General features: G+C 54.6%; 1 protein-coding gene across 2 annotated transcripts in view; it reads left to right on the top strand.

Moving 5' to 3' along the window:
* Ush1c (USH1 protein network component harmonin) overlaps positions 1–18,593 on the top strand; it is a 46,957-nt gene extending 28,364 nt beyond the window's left edge. The window contains exons 16-26 of one of the 2 annotated variants that reach the window (XM_052713508.1): positions 1,345–1,497; positions 2,826–2,942; positions 3,402–3,884; positions 7,437–7,556; positions 8,895–8,945; positions 11,368–11,409; positions 11,768–11,821; positions 12,107–12,206; positions 15,343–15,452; positions 16,690–16,745; positions 18,209–18,593. In XM_052713508.1, coding sequence (XP_052569468.1) covers positions 1,345–1,497; positions 2,826–2,942; positions 3,402–3,884; positions 7,437–7,556; positions 8,895–8,945; positions 11,368–11,409; positions 11,768–11,821; positions 12,107–12,206; positions 15,343–15,452; positions 16,690–16,745; positions 18,209–18,221 — 1,299 coding nt within the window. In that variant the 3' untranslated portion in view covers positions 18,222–18,593. The remainder of the gene's footprint in view (positions 1–1,344; positions 1,498–2,825; positions 2,943–3,401; positions 3,885–7,436; positions 7,557–8,894; positions 8,946–11,367; positions 11,410–11,767; positions 11,822–12,106; positions 12,207–15,342; positions 15,453–16,689; positions 16,746–18,208) is intronic. The other variant, XM_052713507.1, reaches the window with a different exon arrangement.
* Positions 18,594–18,959: the final 366 nt, after the last annotated feature.

The raw sequence follows: 18,959 nt of genomic DNA, 5'->3' as shown, positions 1-18,959 counted from the left end.
TGAGGAGACCATGACCTATTTCTAGCCAGCTGCCACTAAGTAGAACATTTTTGACTCCTGCTGAGGATTGCTGTCTGAACCTACAACATGATGTGGGGTTCATCTCTGAGCTGAGCTAGGGGTCTGGTGAGCAGGGTAGGTCATGGGCCAAGCAGAATTGAAGTAAGGAGAAGCATCTCCTTGGGATGTTGTGAACTGCTCTGTAGGCAGGTCCCAGAGGCAAGCATTTCCAAAGCATATTAGTTGTTCTTGGAGAGAGGGTTGTCTTTTGTGAGGGCAAGATGAGCCCATCAGAGGTCCATAGTAACCCCCTAACCTCAGCTGACATGAAAGGTTTGCATCTGTTTTGGGGAAGTTCAGGCCCTCCTTTGGGCCTTGGACTCTAAGCTGACTTAGAGCAGAAACGCAGAGGCACAGTTGTTCTGGAAATTGCCCTGAGTCTGGCTTTCTCCACACCTTCTTCTGAGTGCTGACTGCTGTGTGATTGGAGTGATCTTCTACCTGAGTGTCCCTCTGCCCCAGAATGTCTGAGCACAGTGGAAGACTGGGACCTGGAGAACTCAGGTCTGAGCCTGGCTCCCTCACTTCCTAGGTGTCTGACTTTGGGCAAGGGACTTGACCTCTCTGAGCTTGTAGCTTCCTCCTGACCCAGCATCTCCCAGCCCTGGAGTCTCCAGAGAATCCTCAGTTGAAGACACAGTTTAGAGGGAACCCTGGCTTTGTATGCTCTGGGCGAGTCTGTGTACAGTTTACAGATCGACAGAATCCAGAGTTCCTGGCTTAGGGCCCACATCTAGACCAGGACAGATGACCTCTGCAGGTGGACTAGCTCTCTCGGATTTTCCAATCTCCCAGAATGCATCTCTGGCATCTGAACAGGATCCACCTCTGATGCCAGGGAAGGCAAGCACCCAGGTCCTAGGAAGTAAATACGATACCTTTTATTGAGCAGTCCTTTGAGATTTACAAAACCCTTTCACAGACGGTATTTCGTGGGCACTGGCTAGAAGCCTGTGGCGGGGCAGCTGTTACTTTAAAGATGTGATGAGTCCAGGCCCAGAGAGGTTGCAGATCTTAGCCAAAAAGTCACACAGCTGGGTAGTGAACCAGTAAGCCAGTTCTGGCTGTTGGAGGAGTATGTCTTCCACTCTGCAGTGGGCAGCAGTGGCCTGCCTGACCTCAGCCTAAGGTCCAGTGCCCAGTGTGGTAGGACAGAGCTTGGAGTGGGGCTCACTGAGGCAGGCTGCCTTGTCTTGTCTGCAAGCTGGATGCCCTGCTTGGCCTGGGCTAATGCCAAGGCCACCTTATCACCCTTATCACACACACGATGCTCCATCTGCCCAGAAAGGAAAAGAGAAGAAGAAAGCCAAGTATGACAGCCTGCAGGACTTGAGGAAAAACAAGAAGGAACTGGAGTTCGAGCAAAAGCTGTACAAAGAGAAGGAAGAGATGCTGGAGAAGGAGAAACAGCTGAAGATCAACCGGCTGGCCCAGGAGGTGTGTGCCTGTCCCGGGTGTGCCTGTCCTGGGTGTGTGCCTGTCCCGGGTGTATGCACTGTCCCGGGTGTGTGCACTGTCACGGGTGTGTGCCTGTCCCAGGTGTGTGCACTGTCCCGGGTGTGTGCCTGTCTGGGTGTGTGCCTGTCCGGGTGTGTGCCTGTCCCAGTGTGTGCACTGTCCCACCACACTTCCAAGGGCCAGTTGGGATCTTTCTCCACAGACAGAGTGTAAAGACAGGTCCTTCCCTCCCAGTCTAGAGATTGTAACTGCCCCACCTACCCACGGTCATCTAGGCTAGCTCTAGGCCAGCTCTTAGGGTCTGGGTCTGAGGCTAGCTCTAGGCCAGCTCTTAGGGTCTGGGTCTGAGGCTAGCCTCCCTGCCCAGACTAGGTCTCAGGCTTGTCACTTTACTTAACCCACCAAGGTATAATTCCATGGCAAGGCCTCTTCTCCTTAGGTATGGCAATGGAGCTGGTCTTCTGGCTCACAGTCTAGCTGAGGTTAACCCCTGTGCCTCTCTTGAAAGTCTGGTTAGCCTTCCAGTCACATGTCTGCTCTCCCTACCAAGTCCACCAAGTTGCGTGGCTCTCGGTATATAAGGTCCAACCTTTCAGTGTAGATGTCAAGTTTGAAATTATCTCCAGTAAATCAGGCTTAGAGTCTGAGGCTGCTCCCATCAACACAGTGTGTCTGAGGCTAGACCTCTATAACCTGGGAATATACCTCAGACTAACCATGCCAATAGTACTCTCCCAGCACGAGAGGTTTCTGTGTCTTGAGTGAGGTGGTTGGCCTGAACTTCCTGACTGCAGGCAATATTCTTTCTGCTTCTCTTTAATGCTCCCATGAATCACAATGCCAGGCTGATTAGATTATAAAACCAGAGAAGTCCTGGGAAATGCGAAGTGTATTAGGTCTGGCACTAAGAATAGATTAGCTTCAAAATGAAGAATAAGATTGAACTTGCATTTCTGAGGACAGAGCAGCCCTGCGGGGAAGCGAGAGTAAAGTGAAATCCGTAGAAGGGGCAAAGAGGCTGCGAAAGAACTCCAGGAGCCTCGGGGTGATGTGGATCTCGGGAGCCAGTGTCGTCAGGCAATGCATGAACCCCTGCAGGTTTTGCTGTCACCCTGACATCGCAGCCTCTCTACTTCCAACTTCTGTTCTCAAGTCCAGGTGGTGGAGGCCTGGATCTTTTTCTAGATGCTGACACGCGGGTCTGTACTGGGGGGGAGGGGAGTTAGAGCAGTGCCTCTGTGCGTCACTGCCCATGTGGCTCAGTGTACCCTTTGTCCCCTCCTTTGGACACTGGTCCCGGGTCCCAGGTGTCCGAGACTGAGCGGGAGGACCTTGAGGAATCGGAAAAGACTCAGTATTGGGTGGAGAGGCTCTGCCAGACCCGCCTCCAGCAGATTTCCTCTGCCGAGAATGAGATTACTGAGGTAACAGAAGCTTCTCTTCGCATGGACCCTCCTTTAGAACAATGCACCCTGAGGACAGCGGGAGGCGTGATGGCCGTTGGTGATCCTCACCACCCACACCGGTGTACATTTCACTGTCTACAGCCCAGCCCTGACAGCTCCCACCACCTCCTGTCTGTATTTATGAATTTATCTTCTGAGTAACAAATCCCTTCTGTTCTGAGACAGTCCCCACTGGGCCTGCTGTCCCTGCTGTAGTACCAGGCTCCCCTGCATGCTCAAATGTGTCCCACTCTAGAGGGTAAACGGTCTAATCATGCCCAGGTGGCATAGCTTGGGCCTCTCCTTGGGCGGGAGGCTGGGTAGCAGCACCCACTGTTCTGGTCTGAGTGATGAGGCTCTAGCAGCAGAAGAAACAGATCAGGACGTCGTTGCTGATCTGCTGTGGAGTTGATAGTGACAGAGCTTCTTCACCCCCAGATGACCACAGGGCCCCCACCTCCCCCACCTTCTGTGTCTCCTCTGGCCCCACCCTTGAGACGCTTCGCCGGTGGGCTCCACCTCCACACCACTGACTTGGATGACATCCCTCTGGACATGTTCTACTATCCTCCCAAGACTCCCTCGGCCTTGCCCGTGATGCCCCACCCTCCACCCATCAACCCACCTTCCAAGGTCCCTGCCCCTCCTGTACTTCCCTCATCAGGCCACATGAGCGCCTCATCCTCACCTTGGGTGCAGCGCACTCCACCCCCGATTCCCATTCCTCCCCCTCCATCCATTCCCACTCAAGACCTCACTCCTACTCGCCCACTACCCTCAGCACTAGAAGAGGCCTTAGGTAACCACCCCTTCCGCACTGGGGACCCAGGCCATCCGGCCGACGACTGGGAGGCAAACACCCATAGTGGGAAGCCCACCAGCTCCCCTAGCCCCGAGCGGAGCTTCCCACCCACCCCAAAGGTACCACCTCATTCCGCATGTTGTGCTTGCAAACCAAGTGGGGTGTGGGTGCTGTTTCCTGTGCCCTCCGCTGCTCCAGTGAGAGGAGACGGGAGGAAACATCATCTCTCCCCATTTCCCAAGTGTGGTGTCCTGTCCTGCATGGGTGTGCTTTCTACTGGTGTCGAAGTCCTGTGTTGACGTGGTGAATTGCTGTGACCATGAAATGAGCAGCAGTGTGTCGGATCAATGTCACTGTCCTCTTAGCTCCTGAGCTAGTGAAGGCTGGTGACCTGCAGTGTGGGCCTTTCTGGTTGTGTGGATGAATAGCCAACTGTATCGTTATAGTAAGTGAGAAAGCCTCCTAAGTGGGAAGTGAACCCCTGGTTCACATGGGGGAGAGCTGAGGGGGTTACCTAGCTCTGAAAATAAAAAGACAACTACCCAGGGTAGTGTTAGGACATCACAGCACCCTTTCCATAGCACTAGTCAGTGACATTGGCTTGGTGTGTGATACTCAGACACTCTGGCCACCGCCCAAAAACGCTGATGATGAGAGAGTTCTTAGAAATTCTCAAATTTACTATTAAAAGATGAGGAATGTTTTTCTTGGATGTTGAGAGATTGAGCGCTGGTATTTTCAGAAAGACACATTTCCCATCGCTTGATCTTCAGCCAAAGACTGCTTTAGAAGAACTAATCCCTGAGGACCATGTGAGACTTTGATCCTAGTAGCTCATGGCCAGGCTCGTGACTCAGCAGAGGAGGCTGCTGTCCGCTGGGGTGAGGTGTTGGAGGTGGTGGGCAGTACCCCAACAATGGCTTTCATCAGCCCCTACTCAAGTTCCCAAAGGGAGAGTGGTTTTAGTACTCCGATCATTCAGAGGAGTTGGCAATGTCAGGTTCCTGATGCTGACTGGCTGGCAGTTCCCGGCTGGAGGATCGCAGAGGGACTGGAATCCTGGGGTCCTCTAATGAGGAACTTGATTCCTGCAGCTCAGACAGGGAGAGAGATGTTTCCTCACTCTGGGAACATCTCTCCAGAGCCAAAGCAGCCATCAGGTTTAGGAGACTGTGTTAGTCTGGCAAGAAGGTCCCATCCTTCTCTGTGAGTGACCCCCAAAGGGTGGGCAGTAGCTTTTCCTTAACAAATCTGATTCCGAGATCAAGCACCAGGTTCATGCCTTGTACCTCTTGGTGTAAGAAGTAGATAGGGGCAGAGCTGAAGAAGGTACCGTGAGGCTGACACAGCTACCGTCCAGGAATTTGACATTTGAAGGGAGAGCAGCTACAGATACAGGGCTGGTCTCTAAGCTAGCACAGCTAAGTGCTCCATCTGAGGATACCTCTGCTTCACTGGGGCATCAGAGCAGCAAGGAACGTAAGGGTGGCCGAGAGACCATAATGAGTCAGACCTTGTAGTCTGGAATCTTGATCTGCCATTCCCTGGCTCGACGACTTCGGGCACCTGTTACTCCTTATATGTGAGCTTGGACATCCTGGTCTGTAAAACAGGAATGCAAGTGGCACCCACCTACTGCGAGAACTAGACAAGTTGATACATGGAGGGGAGGGGGCAGCATGATGGATCCAAGGTGTAATCTCAGTACTGCAGAGGCTGAGACAGGAGGACCACCGAATTTGAGGACAACCTGAGCTACACATGAATTTCAGAACAGCCTGGGTTACAGAGTGAGACACCAAAACAAAAGAAAAACCTTACAAATAACCATAAAAATAAACAGGGTCTCATGTTGCTCAAGCTGGCCTTGAACTCATTATGTAGCCAGAGATGACCTTAAACCTCTACTATACCTGCTTGCATAGTTCTGGGTTTGCAGGCACGTGATACCTGCCTGCTGGGGACTGAGCCTAGGGCTTTGTGGGTACCAAGCAGGCACTCTAACAGCCAAGCTACATCTCCACCCTATCTGAAGGCGTTCTGAGTTAATACTTAAAAGAGTAGCAGGTGCATGGTCAGTACTCAGCAGACAATAAGTATTGCTGTTAAGAATTCCTAGTCCAAGTAAATTAGAATGGGGTAATTTAGAACAAAACCATGAATGGGAGATAATCTCAGCAAACACTGTGTCAAGATTCAAGACAGCTTCCACTCTCTAACTTTCTAAGGACTCTTGATCAGAGCAAAGGAAAAGTTCAGGTCCCCACACAAGGAACCTAAAGGACTGGACCATGAATATCTCAAGTGACAGGAATCGCAGAGCTGTCCTTGATTCAAAGCTGCTCCATCACGCTGGCCTTCATCTCATCTAGCAAGTCCTCCACCTGGGTGCCCCTTGCGGGTGTTCAATGTGTGGGTGACAGCATGTCTGCATAGTCATCCCACCCATTAGTAGGCTCAGGTAGTAGACACAGGCGCTGTGTGTGCCTGGCATCCCAGCTCCTGCCTGAGAGAGGCTTCGGGCATGTATGTATGCCCAGGAGAGGAGAGGGGAAGAGGGGAGAGCTAAACCATGTATGTATGCCCAGGAGAGGAGAGCAGAGGAGAGCAGAGGGGAGGGGAGGAGAGGAGTTGAGTTATTTGTATATTCAGTCAATACATGTTTGTGAAGCACCTGCCATATGCTAGACACTCTGCTAGGCACTGGGACCCACCATTAGACAGGCAGCCATAGTCCCTGCCCAGGACAGTCTAGTAGAAACAGGGTAGGGGGAGGACCCACAGGTGTCTGGGGTCAGTGGGACTGGGGAGGAGAAATCTGAGGACGGCAGTAATTTCCATGCGACAAAACCCAGCAGAGCAGAGGAGCAAAGGCTTCGAGACAGCAGATCCTGACGTCTTCAAGGCTGAAGTTGGGCAGTGGGAGGAGTCTGGGGAGGGGACAGTGGGGAGACAAGAAAGGAAGGTAGGGGCCAGAGAACACTGGCTGCTCTTCCAGAGGACCGGGGTTCAATTCCCAGCACCCACATGGTGGCTCACAACTGTCTGTGACTCCAGTTCCAGGGGATCTGACACCCTCACACAGACATACATGCAGGCAGAACACCAATGCACATAAAATAAAAATAAATCTTTAAAAAGAAAAAGGGAAGGTAGTCAGGCCAGGGGGGATGTTGATCCTCTCTGGGGACCTGTCAAAGGGTTTGGGGACAGGGCTGTGCCTTCATGAGAGATGTTTTACTGAGTGATCACATGGTTAGAACAAGTATTGTCAGTTCCAGAATGGTCTGTCTCTGCCCTGTCCTCGCCCCGGGGCTTTTGGATACTGTGCCTAGACACTGGGAACCACGGCTGCCTCAGGTCGCTCCACAGGGACTTGAGCACTGCCAGAGGAGAGAACCTTTGAAGGAAGGGAATGTTGGGTGACCAGTGTGAGGGAGACTTGAAAGCGTGCCCTCTGAGTGACAGTGGCTTATTCTTAGAGCCACTCAGACACACTGAGGCAGTGGAATTCTGTTTGTGAGAAGAGCCTACCCCAGACCTCTGTCAGGGCGGCTGAACCGGCTGGCTGGGTGCATGGGAGTGGTTTGCATGTTTGTAGAAGTGCCATAGCTATCCCTGGCCACGTTCACCGTGACTTCACATGGGTCTCTCTTAAACTAACCCTCTAGACATTCTGCCCAAGCCCACAGCCTCCACGAGGCCCTGGCGTGTCCACCATCTCCAAACCTGTCATGGTCCACCAGGAACCCAACTTCATCTACAGGCCAGCTGTGAAATCAGAGGTCTTGGTAAGCCCCTTAGCCCCCCCCCCACACCCGGGGGTGTTTCTAGAGCAGCAAGCCAGTATCCTCTTGCCCAGGTTTTGACACCTCTGGAAGGGAAGTGAGATATGTCACAAAGTCAGATCAGATGCCATCTTGTCACCTTCTTGCTCAAGAGATGAATTGGCGTGATATGCAGTGGGCCTGGACCCGTCTGGTAGAATTCCTGTTCTCTGACTACATAGCCTGCAGCTCCATCTTTACGACAGTGTTGAGTCTGGGGAGATGGCTGAGCTGGTGCAGTGTTTGCTGTCCGAGCACGAGGGCCTGAGTTCAACCCCCAGGATCCACACTTTTTAAAACACTGGACATGGTGATGCAATCCCAGTATAGAGGAGACAGAGACAGGCGGGTCCTTGGGGCTTGTTGGTGGGTTCCAGGTCACTGTGAGACCCTGTCTCAAAAGATAAGGTGGGTGGCATCTGAAGAGTGACACCTGAGGTTGTCCTTTGACCTCCACGTACATGTACATGCATGTGCACACACGTGCATGTGCACACATTTGTGCATACACACACAAACCACAGTGTTAATACTTAAGACTCAGGGGGCTGCCGTGTGTCAGACTCTGTGCAGCCTCAGAAGATGGCTCCCATCATCCCTGTTCACAGCTGAGGAAGCTGTGTGGAGAGGTGTTGTTTGTCCCTGGCACATCCTGGACTGCCCCCGGCCCCCAGGCTCTGGAACGCCAAAGCCATGATCTTACCATTACTACCAGAGCCTAAGAGATGGTGTTGGACTTGACCTGCGTGCAAGGCCTGTCTGGCCAGGCATGCGGCACCCTTCACCGGGAGAATGGCCAAAGCAGATGCTTCTCAATCCTCACTAGGACCAGGTCCTGGGTGTGGCCCTGGGGGAAAGGTCTGCTGACCCCGGTCCCCACAGCTAAGGGAGCTGGGGCTCACAGGCACCCCACAGGGATCCAACCTCTGGCTGGCCTCCCACAGTGGGAGCACAGCCATGGCAGAACTTTATTCCCCTCGAGGAAACCCTACCCAAATGTCAGGGCGGGGCACTCCAGTTCTAATTTTGAGCTTTAGCTGTCCTGTCGGCTCCCCCAAAGGGCAAAGGTCGTGCTCTGGGTCAGCCTGCTGGGTCCACTTGTGCTGTCTGGTTCATAATGAGGGGTGTCTGCTCAGCTTCACAGCAGCCGCTGCCTGGGAGGCCTGGCGTGCTCCCCTAACATAGGTCTATCCGGGGGAGGAACCAGGTAGCCTCAGGCTGGCAGCCCCAGGGCCTGGCACCAGGGGGCAGACGATCCCTATGTTTAACATCCTGTGGGGCACTGTCTTTTATCCCTGGCAGCCGCAGGAGATGCTGAAGAGGATGGTGGTGTATCAGACAGCTTTCAGACAAGTACGACGACGACACCCATGGTAGTCGTGGGCCGCGTAGTCCTGTGTCTCTGCTCCTCCCCCACCGCCTCACTCTGCCTGACTCCTCCTCCACGCCAGTGCCTGGCGGTTTCGAGGGACCCCAAGTACCACCTGCTGGGAAGCCTCAGGACAGCACAGGGTCGTTTTCCTCCCCCGCGCCCCCAGCAAAAGGGGACCCGTGGCTTTCCAGAGCATAAGCGCTGACTGAGAAGGCCACCAGCAGAATGGCCACTCTTACCCTCTGGGGGTCCGAAGAGGAAGTCGGACAGAGGGAACCCCGGAGGCCAAGGGAGAAGGGAGGGGTGGGGGTGGGGCATCTGGCTACCTCCTTGCTCCCGTAGTCTGGACTTGCTCCAAGCAGATCACAGTTTTTCTTAGCCACAGGAGGTGGTGGCATCTTGGCTCCTCCCTTTGTCTGGGGTTCACAGGGACTTGGAAGTCCTTGCTGGCATCTGAGTTGGGTCAGACAAGATAGCCATCTAGCTACCCTACATCCTGGGGCTTCCATCCAGGGCCAGCTGTTGGATTGACAATTTCAGCACCAATGAAGGAGACCCCCAAATCAAAGGTGACCTGGCTAGCAGTCTCTCCACACCCCCCCCCCACACACACACACTCACGAGCTGATTTGATAGGCAGAGAATAGAAGGGTGGGGGTGGGGGGCACAGGCAGAGTGTCTGTAAGAGGCTGCTGACAGCCCAGGACCTGAGATGGACAGGAGACAGCGAATCGTTAGAAGGTGCGCTACGCCAAGCCCTATTTCTAAATTCATCAAGGGTCTTAGCTCATTCTTCACAGCGGGCCGGGGAGATGAGATGCGCAGAGGAGTGCTGTTGTCTTCCCCGTGCCACAGAAGTGCAGCTGAAGCAGGGAGCCATGCGCGGGTGTCCCTGCTGGAGTCAGACCCTGGTTTAGATCCAGGACATCGGTTCTGTGATCTGCTCTCAAGGCACTGCCCTTGCCCAGTAGGCACTGAAGGGCCGCAGCAGAGATGCAAACAACCCTCAAAAGGAAAAGAGGCCACTCAGGGGCATAGGGCTTCAAGCTTGCAGTTAAACCCTTGGCCTCCTCCTCTGACTCCTGACCTTAGGCATTAATGTCACCTCTCCGGCTTCATTTTCTCCATCTGCTGAACCAAGGGTGTAGACCTCTTAAAGCAAACCAGCAGGAATGTTTTGTAAGTTTCAGAATTCACATAAGACCTGCCACCCACAAAGGGGACTGTGGCCAGCATGGCCCAGCATTCCGGAAGGAACAGCCAGGGATAGACAGGCATTCTTGGCAGCAAGGGCACAGGTCCAGATTCTGCCTCATAACCTCCCTGGTGCTTAGATGTGCTGTGACCCTTGTTCTGTGTGCTGACTGACATACAGAGACTGGCCTGGGTGTGGTCTCTGACCTTGGCCAGACAGATCCAAGGCCTCATTGGGGTTCACCCTGGAAATAAAAGGCTAGGGAGATAGGGTGTGGGCAGACATCCAGGGACCCATCTGCTGAAGCTGGGCCCTCATCTTGTGCCCAGAGTTTCATAGCTGCAATCTGGGCGGGGCAGGATCTCTGGCCTGCTCACAGGACTTGGTGAGGCCTAGAGAACTGTGTGGCCGCCTTTCCAGTGGGGACCGACTGTGGTTTTTGTGATCCTAACTCGGGAATAGCACCCCGGCTTCCGAGGCCGGTGGGTGCCCTAGCTTGACTTACTGTGTGTGACTCCTGGGCCACTTACTCTGGCTTTGTCCACTTCCCACCATGCTGTTTCCCAGTCCAGACCTTTCATCACAACAACCCTGCTGAGCCAGGACCCCAGAGCTGTATATCCTTTCCATCCCCCCTGATCTCACCTCCTAGATCAGCAAGGAGTGGCCAGACACCCGCCCCCAAGCTCACCACCACCTCTCTTCTCCCCTTGGTATAGAGTGTCACTTGCCTTCCCCAGTCACTTTGTGGCGGTGTTCTCCTCCTAGAGAGACCTCCGTGAGGTCAGAGGGCTGAGTGGAGAAGCATGGCTTCACCCTTACGGCTGGTCACAGCCTCCAGTGGGGACGTAGGCCAGCTTGGGCCCAAAAAGTCTGCAGAATGAGGCTTTCTGTGAGTCAGGGACCAACTGCCTAGACGTCCAGATCCCAGTGGTATCCCTGAAGCCACAGACAGCCACCATGGACCAGAGCAGAGGCAGGGCCACGCTCCTCCAAGTGCTTCCTGCAGCTTCCTGCTCGCCCTGTCTGTTGTCACTGCCAACCTCCTCCCTCTACCCCCACCCCACCACAGCTGCGCCCTACCCCCTGCTCACCTCTGGCCCCTGGAATCTGGCCCCCATGCCTCCTTCCTTGCCTGTGGGAGCTTGCATTTGCCGTGTGCCTCCGTGGCCTCTTCCCTCCATCCTAAAGTCTCCCTTTACTTCCAGGACTTCAGAAAATACGAAGAAGGCTTTGACCCCTACTCCATGGTAAGAGGGAGCTCTCCAGCTCGGGGAGCAGTCCCCAGAATGAGGAAGAATTAGAGCTTTATTCTGGACCTTGGGGCACACAAAGAGCCCCAACAAGGCCCCAGATGCTCTTTCCTGCAAAGGCTCCATTTAGACAGCTTTTCAGTGAGCACCGCGGTGTGTGTGTGTGCTGTGTGTATATGTGTATACATGTGCACATGCATGTGTGTACTATATGTTTGTATGTGTACACACCCTCATGTGTACGTGTTCACAAGGCTCTTTCTTCCATCACCCCAGTAAGCCTAGAACAGTGGGACTGGGCCTTGGGGCTTTCATCAAGCTCACAGCTGTCCCCACTCTGATTTTCTGTCTCTAGTTCTCGCCAGAGCAGATTGCGGGGAAGGACGTCCGGCTTCTGCGCATCAAGAAGGTACCTGGTCATGGGGTGGAAGCTGGTCATCAACCTTCTCTACCCCTGCCATCTTGGTCCCCTGATTATTCTACTCCTAGGTGACTCAGCAGGTTCCTGCTCCTCTCCCCACTCCTTGTGGGGGATACATGCTCAACCCAGGCCTGCTTTCTCCTGTGACCCTCCCATGGCCTCTGCCCTGCATGGCCCCATGCCTCCTGCATGCTGTAGCCCTGTGAGAGACTTCCTGGTGCTCCACAGGCTGCTGTCTGTGTGGCCACCTAAGACCTGCTTTCCTCCACACAGGAGGGGTCTTTAGACTTGGCCTTGGAGGGTGGAGTGGACTCCCCTGTGGGGAAGGTGGTCGTCTCTGCTGTTTATGAAGGGGGAGCCGCTGAACGGCATGGTGAGTGTGGACTGGCTTTGCCTGTTTGCGGGATGGTGTGATGGCTATACCAGATGCCCCAGGAGAGCAGACATCTGCTGGCTTCAGATGGCCTCACAGTTGTTCAAGAATGTCAGGTTCATCCAGAAAACCATCTAGCTAGTCTCAGACATTACCTGAGGCTGTGCCCTGGTACAGACATGCCTAGATGCCACCCTGCCCTCTAAGGACCCAAGGCTAGTGGCAGAAATGGACTCAGAATCACAGCTCCTTATAGTAGGGGGATCACCAGCCAAGGCTTGGTGAGGAACGATGATGGGAGGGAAGCTGTGATAACCCAGAGGGTGTGGGATGCAGTGAAGCCCACGAAGCCGAGTGCCACAGCCTGTGAAGGAAGGGAGCCTTCCATGGAGAAAAGAGCACGCAGAGAGCAGGGGGACACATCCTGGTAGAGCAGGTGGTCGGTGGAATGAGTCACGTATCAGGCATTAGTCTAAGGACCTAGCCCACAGCCCTGGGCCTAAGAATTTCATGATATTCACCCACTGAATCCATTCGCAAGCCCCAGGTATACACACCATCGTGTTCTCATTTCACAGCTTAGGAATTGAGGCACTTTGAGATCAAGCCACTTCTTCAAGGATCCCCAGCCAGTAAAAGACGTAGGCTGGACTTGAACCCAGGCACATTGGCCATTTGGTTTAGTGACCAGTATAAGTAGCACCTCTAGGGAGGTCTTCCCCAGCCTAGCCCCTCCCACAGGGCCAGGGACCTCCCAACACTCCCCCATACACACTGGTTCTCCCCATGCCTTCCTTCCCTTTCAACAAAAACACTCTCTGCTGGGGCCTAGAATGTGGCTCAGCTGGTGCTTGCCTGGCATGTGTGAAGCCCCGAGTGCCATCGCCAGCACTGTGTGAACCAGCACTGCTGGCATGTGTCTGTAATCCCAGCACTTAGAAGCTGGGAGCACGAGGGTCAGAAGTTCAGGGCAACATAGTGAGTTTGAGGCCAGCCTGGGCTACATAAGACTCTGTTTCAAAACTAAACAAAACCCAGGCCCCACCATTTACTGACTCAGGACCCAGGCTGTCTGCTGCTTCACACTATCAACTCACTCACCTGTCAGCCTTTGAAATCTTATCTCTCAAACTCCACTGTGACCGATGCTTCTGCCGCACCAGGAGGGGCTTCTGTACCCCGGGAGCACTTTGTAGAGCCTAGGCTAGCACAGGAAACCCTAGGATCAGATCCCTTCAGGCTGGAACAAGGCCCTCCCATGGCCAGAGGGGTTCGGGCGGAGGGGTAGAGGACCAGAGCCTGAGACAGGCAGGAGTCTGGAATTAAAGGCCCCTGCTGGCTGGCAGCTGGACTTTGGCAGTTACTGAAGCAAAGAATGCACCCTGGCCACCTGGGTGCCGTCCAGCCCTGCCAACCATGGCCTTGGCCTCAGAGAGCCCTCTGAGTGCCACTTGGAACCTTTCTCTCACTTCTGCTCAGCTAGACACCTGTCATAACTTCCTGCTAGGCCCCTCTCCTCTTCTCCTCCCCTTTCTGTGCGACCTGAAGGATGGTTTGCTGCCTGCCCGCCTGTGTCTGTCAGGGAAGGACCAAAGAGGGCCTGTGCCGCTCCTCATGGCCTTACTGAGAGTTGCTTATCCTCAGTTCCTCTGCACAGGAAAATCTGCTGTATGAGGTTTGGTCCCAGGCGGGTTTAGACAGCCCAGGACATTCCCAGGAACACAAGTTCCAAACTTCTAGGGCTGCCGTCTTGCTGAATGACTCACACCACATTCCTGTGGTCTTCACACTTATAAGGCTTCCAAGCGATTGAGTTCCACGTAACCTAGAGTTTTGTGCACATCAACCAGAATTCTATCCAAAAAGGAGGTATGATGGCCAAGAGGTGTGGGAAATCAGACATAATCTGCATATTTATAGAGAGCCATGGTTCATATTATGGTATCTGAGGCCCTGACAGATGTAAACGGAAGTTTCTTGTCCCGACTACCTGTTCCCAAATAACCACTCTGAGACTTACATTAATTATAAAAGCTTGATCAATAGCTCAGGCTTGTTATTAGCTAACTATTACATTTAAATTAACCCGTATTTCTATTCATGCTTTGCTATGTGGTGCCACCTTTATTAGCATGGTATATTCATCTCCTGCTCCCTCTGCCTCTGGCTGGAGACTCCTGACTCTGCCCCTTTCCTTCCCATCATCCTTAGTTTGGTCACCCTGCCTATACTTCCTGCCTGGCTACTGGCCAATCAGCGTTTTAGTAAACCAATTTGAGCGAGAAATCTTTACAGTATACGAGAGGATTATTCCGCAGCAGACAGGTCTTGCAGTGAGCAACTTGTTCAGTCTATACTTGTTGCCTTCCTAAAACCACTAGATTCCAGGACAGCATGTCCAGCAGCACATGCCAGCGATGGTCTTTGTTTCAGCCCTCTCCTGTTGAGACCCTATTTTGTGTTAAGTGCTGTGACAGAAGTACTGGGGTAAGAGTGGTGAGCCAGGAAGACCCTGCCCTGTGGAGCTGGGAAAGGATGGGAGGGGTCATCAGCAGGCACATCAGTGGTTGTAGTCACACTGTGAAAAATACTGAGCATGGGAAAAACGGGGCGCTGGGAGGGAACTAAAGGGACTTGTTTTTGATGGAGCTAGTGTGGCGGGCATTGGAGAGGTGTAGCTGTCCTTGACGGCTCAGGCTTTTGGAACTGCACCAGAAATGTAGGTCCATCCTGCTGCAGAGTGCAGAGTGCGGATGCCAAGGACTGTTCTGTGGTCCTCTGCTGAGCCTAGAGGGCACCTGTGGGAGGGGCCTGGAGAGCACCTGTGGGAGGGGCCTGGAGAGCACCTGTGGGAGGGGCCTGGAGAGCACCTGTGGGAGAGGCCTAGAGAGCACCTGTGGGAGGGGCCTAGAGAGCACCTGTGGGAGGGGCCTGGAGAGCACCTGTGGGAGGGGCCTGGAGAGCACCTGTGGAAGGGGCCTAAGGGGCTTGAGAAAATGAGCCTATTTAGCCTTTCAAGAGCTTTCAGAGCCCAGGGTGGGTCCTCTCCCACTGTCCCACAGTAATGAACCACACAAAGCCCTGAATCAGGACATGTTACAAGCAGTCCTGGTGGCCGATCTGCTTCTTCTTGAAGGTGGCGTTGTGAAGGGGGACGAGATCATGGCCATCAATGGCAAGATTGTGACGGACTATACCCTGGCTGAGGCTGAGGCTGCCCTGCAGAAGGCCTGGAATCAGGGCGGGGTGAGAACCAGCCCCTCCCCCTCCCCCTCCCTCCTCCCTCACCACCTGCCTCAGACCCTGGTGTCTGAAGCCTGGCCTTACAAATGGCAATGGCCCAGTCCCGGGCTGGTACCCAAGGTCCAGACAGTGGATTGGACCTGAAAGGCCACAGCCCTGAGAGTTGTCACTTCTTACTTAGACTTGAGTCCCAACAGCCAGTGGCACAAACAAAGTCCAGAAGACTGGACATGGCCATCTACCCTGCCCCCCCCCCCCCCACACAAAACCCCAAACTCTAAGGTCTTCTCTAAGTGTGTGCTAAGTAGGAATCAAGAGAGTGTCGGGGGGGCTGCTAGAGAGTGAGCAGACCAGAGGGCAGACGAAAGAGGGACTGGCAGTCTGTTCCATGCTTAGCAGATATGCCACGTGGACCAGAGCTACCACTTAAAGTCTCTCAGGACGTGCACTGCACAGTCTGGGGGGGGCACCCTCCGACGGACTGCGACGTAAGTGGTACCTACTCACGCTGTGCAGTGCACAACCTGTGCCGCTGTGTGCAGGCAGCTGAGCCTGAGCTATTAAGTTCAGTGCCGAGGAAGCTGACCCGATGGGCCTGGGACCCACATGAAAGGATGTGGAGGCGAGAAGACCAACGGGTAACACGATGACCGTCTTTGGCGATCTGAAGGGCTGTGTCAGGACAGAGGGAGCACTTGTGTTCCGTGCTCCTGGAGGGAGGCCATAGGGGAGGGGGGAGAGAGGCTCAGTGTGGGGAGGGGGTAGTGCTCTTTCAGGACTTGCCAGTGGACACACCCAAGGCTGGGGTGGACAGTGATGAGCAGGCTAACAATGGTGACGATGCCGTTGAGGGGGCTGAGTGTCAAGGTCGGAGGGTGAGGCCCAAAGAGCCTGTGTTTGCTATGGCTCAGGGTTACAGGTGCAGCTTGTCGGTGGTACCCTTTCCTAGGTTGTACCCCAGACTTTAAGGGGCCACATCTGTAAGTCTATGTGTGATTGTAAAGTGGCTGACCAGCCCTGCTCCATAGATTCACATGGAAACCTGGTGCCAACTGAGCGTCTTGCAGCCCTGCTTCTGGGGGAGAGCTTTCCTAGGGTGTGGGCCTCCAGAAGCGAACCCCAGCTTTCACTGTGCCCTGGCTGACCCTGGCCTATGTAGCCCAGGAGTGGGACAGAACACCAGGCAGGTGCATCACCCACCCCTCCGTGTGCCCTGTGGTCACACGGTGTCTCTCCACAGGACTGGATAGACCTTGTGGTTGCTGTTTGTCCCCCCAAGGAATACGACGATGAGCTGTAAGTGTGTGTAGGCACCCTGCCCTTGCACCCCCGCCCCCCGTCCTCCCAGGATCCTAGCCACCTTCCTCCAGCCTCACCCAGTGAAAGGGATGCCCTGGGCACACATCTGCTGGAAATCATGGGGCCTAGAACACCCTGGGCTAGAGACGCCTAGGAACAGAGTCCCGGGCCTTAGGAGTGTTGGCTCACACTGGCCCACACTCACCTGCCCAGCATAGCCTCCATTCCAAATGCCTTGAAGAATCGACAGTGCTTGTTGGAATCCAGGGCCTAGGCAGGACTGGGAGAGGTGGAAACTCAGTGCAGGGAGAGGTCCTGGAGAGCCTCACCCAGCAGTAACTGAGCCCTCTTGTCTCCGGCTCCACCCTGCATGTGAAGCTCTTCTCCTCCCTCTTCTGCAGCCGAAAGCCCCCAGCTGGTCCGAAAGCAGCTTGAAGCCCATGAGCCTGTGTGTAGACACGGGTTCTTCCTGCAGCTGGAGCCCACGGTGACTAGGCAGGCAGCTGCAGGGCCCTGTCTGCCCACGCTGCGTGCCATGTGCTGCCCATGATCCTGGCAGGTTCTTTGGACTGGTATCTGAAGGGAGATAGTGGCAGCCTGCAGAAATGTCTCCCTTGGGGCTGCTGCCAATGGCTGGGACACTAGAGCTTACGGGGATGTGCAAGGCCCAGCTGGGGGCACCGGCTGGAGACCTGGGAGTGCCCACAGCCCTTGGGACCTGCTTTGGGTCACACTCGGAGTCTCTTGGAGCAGGGTAGCAGGTAGCACTGAGCAATGGTGCCTCCCACCTGCTGGACTAGGCTGGAAGTGGAGGCCCACTGAATCTCCCCGCTGGGGCCTCTCTTCCCCATGAGAACCCCTGCACTCTGCTCAGGCACAGCCAGGCCATTCAGGCTCTTTAAGCTGGTCCAAAGAACCACGGTTGGTGGGTTCCATTGATGTGCCCTGTCGTATCCCAAGCTTGCTTTGGGACATTGTCGCTGGTCTCCTTCCCACCTTGATCTGGCTCTCTCTGGCACACCAGGGAGCCAAGCTTTGGAGTGTGCTTCCCTGTCTGTGTCCTGTGTTTGGTGGCTGTGACCCTGGAGTTGATTGTGGTCTGAAGCCCACAGCTAGGGCAGCTCCAAGCCTGGGCTTGTGAGCTGCTTCTCTTAGAATTTTCCCAAAATACTGCTCCTGCTCATGCTTCATGCACCAAGACGGTGGGCCTGGCCTACCATGTCCTTGATGGCCATTTTGTCACTTGCTCTTGACAAGTGACTCCTGTCCTGCTGCTCCTACCCCCACCCCTCCCCATCCTGACAACCCTTCTCTCTTCCTGTGTGCTGTGACTGGTGTGAGCCGAACTGAGAGGGGCCCCTGGAGACTGGCAGGGTTGTGTGCTGCCATGGTGGGGCCAGCCATGGACAGAGGGTCATTCACAATGCTCATCCACCCTGTCTGTTTCTTCTCCCCCACAGGACCTTCTTTTAAAGTCCGGGGAGAGAAGCCAGCCAGACTCCATCCTGGAGTCTGGTAAGCTCTGCACCTAGCCCCTGAACTCAGCCTGAGAAACAGTCACCAGGTGTAGAGGTCTCCCTGAAACTGTGCCCCAGACAAAGAATGCAAATGACTGGCGCCTCCTCCTAGGCGGCCAAGAGGGGGAGCAAAGAGCAGCTGCTGTTCTGGAGGCGGCCTGCGGGATTCCAGGTCCCATTTCCCACTTCCTCCAGCTCTAAGTGGCCCCTCCCAGCTCTGGAGCATTCCTTCCTTGAGACCTAGGAGCCGCCAGCTCCTGCTGCTCTCTCCCACCCTCTTCTCATCACTGCTGAAAACCTGACTGAGCTCACTAATAAACAAGACTGACTCCTTTTCCAGCTTCTGGGATGAATGTGCGTGGACAGCAGATTCAAGGCTATAAAGTGAAAGCCGTGGCCCCGTGGCCCGTGGCCCCGTGGCTGTGATCTGAGCATGACATGCGGAAGTCCAATGGCCAGGCCTGGCTAAGGAGAAGGTAGCAGGAGCCCCAAGCTGGGCTTCGGGGTGTCCCTGGCAGAGAGGTGGGGAATGAAGGTGTGTGGCAGGGCTTTGCCCTGTTCCCCTCAAGCGGGCACCTCAAGGTGTAGAGCGACCCAGATGCTATCAGAGACCACACTGCATCTCCTAAGGCTGCCAGGGAGAGGGAGAAAGGTGCCGAGTTCACCCCCTACACAGACTGTAACCCAGCAGCAC

This window comes from Peromyscus californicus, unplaced genomic scaffold (genome assembly GCF_007827085.1).
Source record: "Peromyscus californicus insignis strain IS unplaced genomic scaffold, ASM782708v3 Scaffold_4__1_contigs__length_199733344, whole genome shotgun sequence".
Classification (NCBI taxonomy): domain Eukaryota; kingdom Metazoa; phylum Chordata; class Mammalia; order Rodentia; family Cricetidae; genus Peromyscus; species Peromyscus californicus.
The sequence above is the reverse complement of the archived record's forward strand: the minus strand, read 5'-3'. Positions and strand labels throughout refer to the sequence as shown.